This window comes from Oncorhynchus nerka, linkage group LG1 (genome assembly GCF_034236695.1).
Source record: "Oncorhynchus nerka isolate Pitt River linkage group LG1, Oner_Uvic_2.0, whole genome shotgun sequence".
NCBI classification, from domain to species: Eukaryota; Metazoa; Chordata; class Actinopteri; order Salmoniformes; family Salmonidae; genus Oncorhynchus; species Oncorhynchus nerka.
Genome location: NC_088396.1, coordinates 59,231,450 through 59,241,015, shown reverse-complemented (window position 1 = coordinate 59,241,015; position 9,566 = coordinate 59,231,450). Strand labels below are relative to the sequence as shown.

The window sequence follows — 9,566 nt, the reverse complement described above, 5'->3', positions numbered from 1 at the left end:
AAGGTCGTTGTTTACTTACCATGTACCTGCAGGCTGTACTCCTTGGCAGCATTGCTGGAGGCTGTGTAGGTGGCTGTCTTAACTTATTTAGATCATGTACGAGAGTTTTGTTTCTCATGGGTTGAGCTAGACCCCTTAGTTTCAGTGAAGGGAAATCTTAACACTACAGTAGACAATGACATTCTAGACTTGTAACAACATTTTGGGGAAGGCCCTTTCCTGTTCCAGCACAAAAATGATCCTGTGAAAAAAGTGAGGTCCATTCAGAAATAGCTTTGGCGAATTCTGAGTGGAATAACCTGACTGGCCTGCACAGAGCCCTGACCTCGACCCCATCGCACACTTTTGAGATGAATTGGAAAACGGACTGCGAGCCAGGCCTAATCGCCCAACATCAATGACCAACTTCACTAATGGTCTTGTGGCAGAATGTAATCTGAATGGAAGTCCCAACAGCATTTATCCAAACCATTATTGCTCCTCCACCAAAATCTACAGTTTGCACTATGCATTGCGGCAGGTAGACTTCTCCTGGCATCCGCCAAATCTATTTTGTCACTCCAGAGAAGGCAATTTTCAATGCTCCAGAGTCTAACGGTGGCATGGTTTACACCACTCGAGCCGACACTAGGCATTGCGCATGGTGAGTTTAGGCCTGTGCGCGGCTGCTCGGCCATGGAAACCCATTTCATGAAGCTCCTGATGAAGAGATCTTGTGCTGACGTTGCTTCCAGAGTCAGTTTGGAACTTGGATGTGAGTGTTGCAACCGAGGACAAAGGATTCCCGCCTTCCCGTTCTGTGAGCGTATGTGGCCTACCACTTTGTGGCTGAGACATTGTTGCTCCTAGATGTTTCCAATTTACAAAAACAGCACTTACAGTTGAACATGGCTGAAATTTGTTGGAAAGGTGGCATCCTATGACGGTGCCACGTTGAAAGTCACTGAGCTCGCCAGTTAGCTCATTCTACTGCCAATGTGTCTATGGAGATTGCATGGCTGTGTGATCGAGTTTATGCAACTGTCAACAACGGGTGTGGCTGAAATAGCCAGATCCACTCATTTGAAGGGGTGTCGCTATACTTTTGTATATCTTTGACCAACACATATATATGTTTGTATTCCCAATCATGTGAAATCCATAAGCCTAATGAATTCATTTCAAATGACTCATATACATAGGACTGTAACTGAACTGTAAAATGTTGTGTTTATTTTTTTGTTCAGCATAGAATAAGTACATTTATCCATTTGTCACAGATTGTGAATTATACTGCCTTGCTCTGGCCACTGTACATACTGAAAGTAATGCCTGTCCTCTGTTTCACTCTACAGGAAATTGTTTTTATACTTTGAAAATAAGATCAAATGTTTAAATATGAGGTGACAATTTAGAATGTCACCTTTAATTTGAGGGCATTTTCATACACGCAGTGCATTTGGAAAGTTTTCATACACCTTGACTTTTTCCACATTTTGTTACGTTACAGCCATATTCGAAAATGTATTCAATTATTTTTTATTTCTCATTAATCTACACACAATACCCCACAAACATTTTTTTTTTCAATTTGCAAATGTATTTCAAATAAAAACAGAAATACTAACATAAGTATTCAGACTCTATGCTATGAGACTCCAAATGGAGCTAAGGTGCATCCTGTTTCCATTGATCATCCTTAATGTTTGTTCAACTTGATTGGAGTCCACATGTGGTAGATTCAATTGATTGGATGTGATTTGGAAAGGCAGACACCTGTTTATATAAGTTTCAACAGTTGGCAGTGCATGTCAGAGCAGAAACGAAGCCATGAAGTCGAAGGAATTGTCCGTAGCGCTCCAAGACAAGATTGTGTGGAGGCACGGATCACGGGAAAAATGTCTGCACCATTGAAGGTCCCGAAGACCACAGTGGCCTCCATCATTCTTAAATGGAAGAAGTTTAAAACCACCAAGACTCTTCCCAGAGCTGGTCGCCCGGACAAACTGATCAATCGGGAAGAAGGGCCTTGGCAGGGGGGTGACCAAGAACCCGATGGTCACTCTGAGAGACCTCTAAAGTTCCTCTGTGGAGATGAGAGAACCTTCCAGAAGGACAACCATCTCTGCAGCACTCCAACAGTAGAGTGGCCAGACAGAAGCCACACCTAAATAAATGGCACATGATAGCCTTCGAGTTTGCCAAAAGGCAACTTAAGTACTCTCAGTCCATGAGAAACAAGATTCTCGGGTCTGATGAAACAAAGATTGAACTCTTTGGCCTGAATGCCAAGTGTCACATTTGGAGGAAACCTTTGCACCATCCCTGTGGTGAAGCATTGTGGAGGAAGAATCATGCTATGGATATGTTTTTCAGTGGCAGGGACCGGGAGACTAGTCAGGAACGAGGGAAAGATTAACAGAGCAAAGTAAAGATAGATCCTTAATGAAACCTGCTCCAGAGCGCTCAGGACCTCAGACTGGGGCGAAGGTTTACCTACCATCAGGACAATGACCTTAAGCACACAGCCAGGACAATGCAGGAGTGGCTTATGGACAAGTCTCTGAATATCCTTAAGTGTCCCAGCCAGAGCTCGGGCTTAAACCCGATGGAACATCTATGGAGAGACCTGAAAATAGCTGTGCAGTGACGCTCCCCATCCAACCTGACAGAGCTTGGGAGGATCTGCAGAGAAAAATGGGAGCTCCCCTAATACAGGTGTGCCAAGATTGTAGCGTCATACCCTGTAATCACTGCCAAATGTGCTTCAACAAGGTGCTAAGTAAAGGATCTGAACACGTATGTACATTTCAGTTTGAAATGTTTTATACATTTGCCAAAAACATAAAACCTGTTTTTTCTTCCTCAGGTTAGCAGTTGATGTTACTCTTCAATAACACAGACCCCAAAGCAAATCAAGGGAGAAAAATATGTTTATTCAAAGAGGACAAATCATTGATGTTAGGCTGAGAGGTAGATGTTCATTCTCCCCTATCCTCAGTGATTCTCTCCACAGAACCAAGAGACAGGATGTAGGTTTATAACCCAACCCTAGCCTGTGGTTGATCTATTAGAATTCCTTGCAATAAAACTGGCCCAATGGCCAAATAACAGGTATCCAGTTTCAGGCTCAACGCCTAGACAAATTCCTTCCATGTCTCTGACCCATTGATCATTAATTCCCTATTACAGAAAAAACCATCCATAGATTTTTAATTCCCTCTTGACTGTTAGTCCTCTGTGTTGGGTATTATCTTAAAACATTTTTACAGTCATTATGGTGTATTGTGAGTAGATTGATTAGGGGTAAAAAAAACAATTAAACATTTTTTTTAAATAGGGCAAAGAAAATTTTGAAAAAGTCAATGGTTCGGAATAATTTCAGAGTGCACTGTATCTGTTTGACAGTTTAGAAACACATTATGTATTATTCCCCCCAATTAAATAATTCATAAGTACTTGGACAACTTCGGCAAACAAACAGGCAAAAGGGCAGTAGAGAGAGAAAGTGGAGACGCAATTCAAAGGTTTAGACACGAGACGTATGTGGTAGGGTCTAAAGACTATCAGGGATTACAAAGGAAGAACCACCCACGTAACGGATACCGACGTCTTGCTCCGGGACATGTTTTCCAAGATGGCGCAGCAATAAAATATGTTTTTTTTCATCCCATGTAAATATTGTCTTTTTCATTTAAAAAAAAAATGCATTTCATTATATTTCAATATCTTTTTTTTCTATTTTAGAAATAAATATACCTTCCTGAAACCTGCCTCACCCAATGTGGTACGGATCTGCAATTTTTTAGACCTTATAACTGGAACCTCCATCAGAACCTCAATCAGCAGCTAGCCAGCTAATTAGCAACTAGCTATTTAGTCATTGTTAGCCACTGCTAGTGGCCTTTACCTTTAGCTCGGACTCCAGCCGCTTTAGCCCATATAGGCACGGATAATACCTGCCAGTCTGCACAGCGCGATTTCAGCCCTGAGCATATTGATTTGCTTTATATTCCCACTACATCACCGGATTCCTGCTGCAAACTCCGGACCATTACACCGGATCTTCGTAGCTAGCTAGTTGCTATTGTGGCTAACGCCCTTGTCCAGAAGCATGCACCAGTTATCCTCGAGCTTGTCTTGAGCTAGGCCCATCTCCCGGCTAGCAAACAAAATAAACCAACTACAATACCTCTCTTGCCAATTGGCCTTGACCCTTTGTCGACACAGAGCCCCACCGATCCATCACGACTGGTCTACTGTTCTGCTGACGTAATTCGGCCAATGTGCTCTCCACCGGCCTCTGCGTCGCGGATATTGGTGATGATCTTTCTGCTGCCCCGGCCTGCTAGCTTCCTGAACGATGTGTCTTCCGCTCGCCTAGCATAGTAATCGACTACCAATCGGCTCCCTGTTTCATCTATTGCTGCTCATTGGAGCCTGTGATCACTCGGGTACACAGCTGATGCCTGCTGAACTGTTGATTAACACGGTACTTCACTTTGTTTAGCTGTCAGCCCCAGCCTCGAACTCAGGCCCTGTGTGTAGCTAAGATAGCCCCCTTGTCCCACCCCCCACAAATGAGGAGACCGCACCTAGCTTAATTAACTGGCGCCTCCGAGATGCTACCTCTCTCATCGTCACTCAATGTCTAGGTTTACCCCTACTGTACTCGCACCTACCATACCCTTGTCTGTACACTATGCCTTGAATCTATCCTACCACGCCCAGAAATCTGCTCCTTATAGTCTCTGTTCCCAAAGTACTAGACAACTAGTTCTTTAGTCGTACCCTCATTTTACTCCTCCTCTGGTTCCTCTGGTGATGTAGAGGTTAACACAGGCCATGTACGGTCCCAGGCACTCTCATTTGTTGACTTCTGCAACCGTAAAAGCCTTGGCTTCATGCATTTTAACATCAGAAGCCTCCTCACTAAGTTTGCTTTCTTCACTTCTTTAGCAGTGATGTCCTAGCTGTGTCTGAATCCTGGCTTAGGAAGGCCACCAAATATTCTGAAATTACCATCCCCAATTGCAACATTTTCCAGCAAGATAGAACTGCTAAAAGGGCTGATTTTTCCGCCCTGTGTTTTTGGGCATGACCATTTTGTGTCGGATTAAAGTGCATTGCTCCGTGAACCCTCTGCTCTCTGCGCCTTATTCCTACCTTCCCCTCCTATTAATCCGTGACAGAATCCTGCACCTTCCATGGAATCAACAGGAGCAGCCACACCTCCTCTCCGATCGATGGAGGAGAGGGTCCTCCATCACACCACCATTCTTCACCGGATTGGGTCGGCAATGAATCAGATGATGGAGAGGATGGACCGATGGGAGAGGAGTGGCCTTCCCACTTCAAAAGAACTCAAACACTGGACAGAGGAACATTCCAGCAACAATAGTAATTTACAACATTAACAATGTCTACACTGTATTTCTGATCAATTCTATGTTATTTTAATGGGCAAAAAATGTGTAAATTTCTAAGTATCCCCAAACTTTTGAACGGTAGTGTATGTATATATAGGACAAAACACACATCGCGACATGAGAGACAACACAACACCACCTAAAGAGAGACCTAAGACAACAAAACGGCAGCAGCACAACATTGTAGCAGTGCAAAACATGGTCCAAACATTATTGGGCACAGACAACAGCACAGAGGGAAAGAAGGTAGAGACAACAATATATCATACAAAGCAGCCACAACTGTCAGTAAGAGTGTCCATGATTGTTGTTGAATGAAGAGATGGAGATAAAACTGTCCAGTTTGAGTGTTTGTTGCAGCTCATTCCAGTCGCTAGCTGCAGCGAACTGAAAACCAACGACCCAGGAATGTGTGCTTTGGGGACAACTGAGAGCATCCTGTCCTGCTTTGTCACCACCTGGTACGGTACCTGCAGCACACACAACCGCGGGGCTCTCCAGAGGATGGTGCGGTCTGCCCAACGCATCACCGGGGGCACACTGCCTGCCCTCCAGGACACCTGCAGTACCCGATGTCACAGGAAGGCCAAAAAGATCATCCAGGATATCAACCACCCGAGCCACAGCCTGTTCACCCTGCTATCATCCAAAAGGTGAGGTCAGTACATGTGCATGAAAGCTGGGACAAGAGGCTGAAAAACAGCTTCTATCTAATGGATATCAGACTGTTAAATTGCCACCACTAGCCGATTACCACCCAGTAACTCAACCCTGCACCTTAGAGGATGCTGCCCTATGTACTTTTGCCTGCTGATGTGTGTGGTGCCATCATGTGTCCTAAGGTTGTGGAATATGTTCCAAACTGAGCACTGACATAAACCAAACAAGTTAGTCTGCACAGTTATCATATTTCCCATATAAAATAGCCTTTGATGGACCAAAACATCACCCATACTATATTTCCCCCATTAAAATGCTTAGTTGAGCAAATGTACCATATCTCTAATCTCTAACTATCAGTAAGGTTGAATGACAGGCTAGCTGGCCACAGCAACATCCAATCCTGTCTTACATTACATCATGCTTTCATTAATTATTTGTTTATCCAACCGTTTGTTCATTTCTGTGCTCACTTGTGTATGTTTTGCTGGTGGTGGTGGTGGTGTTGTGTGTGTGTGTGTGTGCAGAGAGACTCCAGGGAGGGGAGTTTCTGTCAGTAACTCAGGGATAAATAGAGAGGCAGAGCTCAGAGTTTGTCAGAAGGCGGACCTGACATGGTCACATACAGGACCAAGCAGGAGCAGGACCTCAGCATTTTGACACTTTATTACAAATGGAGAAATATGAAGATGTTCAATACTGTTTTCAAGACGGAAACTCTTCTTGCAGAAAGGCTTTGCTATCGACATCTATCTACATAACACTGTACAACTTCTTCTCATTGATTTCAGCAGTAACAGTATTTTTGAACCTACTGGTGATCATCTCCATCTCTCACTTCAAGCAGCTCCACACTACAACCAACCTGCTCATCCTCTCTCTGGCTGTGTCAGATCTCCTGGTGGGACTGATTGTGATACCAGTAACGACTGTAGCAATAATGGAACCATGCTGGGGTTTTGGGGAATATTTCTGTGTGTTTCATATCTACATAGATTTTTTGTGTACTTCTTTATCTCTGGGCAACATGGTCTTGATATCTATTGACCGCTATGTTGCTGTGTGTGATCCCTTATTGTACCACTCTAAAATAACAACAACAAGAATGATCTGTTGTATATCATTTACCTGGTTTTGTTGTATCATATACCGTGCTGCTATTATAAAAAACTTTGTAAATGTACAGGTGCCAAGTAGGTGTTTGACAGAATGTTTTATTTTTGAAGGAATAAAATGGGGTAATATCATTGACGTTGTATTTACAATGGTTGTCCCGTGCTCTGTTATTATAACACTTTATATGAAAATCTTTGTGGTGGCCAGATCACAGGCCAGAAAGGTATTTTCCAAAGAGGCTGCCAGTGTGTCTGGTGTTAAAACTGTACAGGCAAATAAGTCAGAGAGAAAAGCAGCAACAACTCTTTCTATTGTTGTTGTCAACTATTTCATTTGTTGGATTCCATTTCTATGTTCTTCTTTCTTTCATTTGTCTTTTTTTAGCGACAATTTATCATTCATCATCGGTTTTCTGCCACTTGTAAATTCCTTAATTAATCCAATAATTTATGCATTATTTTATCCTTGGTTCAAAGTGACAGCTAAACATATTTTAACTCTGAAGTTATGGCGTTCATAGTTCCTATGTTTTTATTCCCCAGTTTGATTAACAGGTTTAATATAGTTTTGTAATACCATTGTTGTAATTGCTTCTTTCATATAACAATACACTGATATGACTTATCTCAGTGTTGTCATCATAGATATATGTGGTGTTGATTCAGAATGATTGGAATGGAATGACTTGGAGAAGGCAACGTAAGGACTAAGCTTCTGTTATAAAAAACAATTTAGACATTGTGGATTGTATATTCCAAATACCAAAGTCTGTTGTTGTTCCATGTTATTTAATGCTAAACAGTATGTAACTATTCTAAAAGTACATTTTGAGAACGTCATGAGTCATTATGTAGGTTTAACATCACCCTCTAGTGGCTCAATTGGGACACAATGCCTTCAACAAGTGCAGTAAAATGTAAATGTACAATATGCATGATAACAGATAACATCCAAGTATATCTCAATGGTTTATTGTGTAAGTAGTTGATGGTCAAATTTAAGAATATGCAATTATGGATAACACTTTAAAATGTTCAGTAATAAACCATTTGTTAGGAATTTACAGTTTGCTCACCATTTATTATTCATTTCAAATGTGTTAAGTGTTAGTCAGTTAGGTATTCTCAAATGTATAAATAACTACTATATGCATTAGTGATTAAGCACAACAGCACAGGTGACCACAGCAGACACTTGAACTTCAACATACTGGTAATGAACAGTACCACTACTCTCACTACACCACTCTCACTACATCACTGCTGCCAGGTCAGGAGTCACACTAGAACAGCTGTGGAGTCAGAATGAATGTAGAGATTGGTATTTATAATAACACTTTGTATTAAATAATTTATAATGATTATTCTGACTCCACATCAATAATGTCTCATTACCACCACATTTATTTCGTAAGATGGTTATTCATACATAAACAACTTTTATGGTATGTAATAATGATTTCTAACATCGTTCATAAAATGTTTAATAAATGTCCTTATAAACCATGTACAAATCATTAGTAAAGTATGTTTGCAGTATCATATACCGTGATGCGAATATAAAAAAAAAATGTTATAAATGTACATGTATGAAGTAGGTGTTTGAAAGAATGTTTTATTGTTGAAGGGTCAATCTGGGGTAATATAATTGACCCTCTATTTGCAATGGTTGTCCCGTGCTCTATTATTATACCGCTTTATGTGAAAACCTTTGTGGTGGCCAGATCACAGGCCAGAAAGGTATTTTCAAAAAAAGAGGCTGCCAGTGTGTCTGGTGTTAAAACTGCACAGGCAAATAATTCTGAGAGAAAAGCAGCAAAAACGCTTTCTATTGTTGTTTTCACCTATTTCATTTGTTGGATTTCAACTCTATTTATTTTCTTATTTTTGTCTTTTTTTTAGTGACAATTTATCACTTTTCATCCGTTTTCTACCACTTGTTAATTCCTTAATAAATAACAATTAGAATTGATGCATTATTTTATCCATGGTTCAAAGTGACAGCTAAACATATTTTAACTCTGAAGTTCCTAGAATTTTATTCCCTAGTTTCACAAAGGTTTGATATAGTCAATTAAAACAATTATTCAAATTGCATCTTTTGATACACTGACATTACTTATCTCAGTGTTCTCGTCAAAAGATACATTTGGTGTTGATACAGAATGATTTGGATGGATTGGATTTGAAGGACTTGGAGAAGGCATAAGTCTGTTGTTGTTCCATGTTATTCAATGATAAATAGTTTGTAAGTATTCTAATAGTACATTCTGAGGAAGTCATCAGTCGTTCTATATGTTGTTTAACACCTCCCTCTAGTGGCTCAATTGTGACACAACGTCTTCATCAAATGTAGTAATATTGAAATGCACAATACTCCATG

The 9,566-nt window shown here is 41.0% G+C and overlaps 1 protein-coding gene across 1 annotated transcript; it reads left to right on the top strand.

Moving 5' to 3' along the window:
* Positions 1-6,677: 6,677 nt before the first annotated feature.
* LOC115117781 (trace amine-associated receptor 13c-like) lies at positions 6,678-9,100 on the top strand. Its single transcript, XM_065019823.1, has 2 exons — positions 6,678-7,265; positions 8,782-9,100. Exons 1-2 carry the CDS (start codon positions 6,742-6,744, stop codon positions 9,083-9,085), a joined length of 828 nt encoding a protein of 275 aa, XP_064875895.1. The 5' UTR covers positions 6,678-6,741; the 3' UTR covers positions 9,086-9,100.
* The last annotated feature ends 466 nt before the right edge of the window (positions 9,101-9,566 follow it).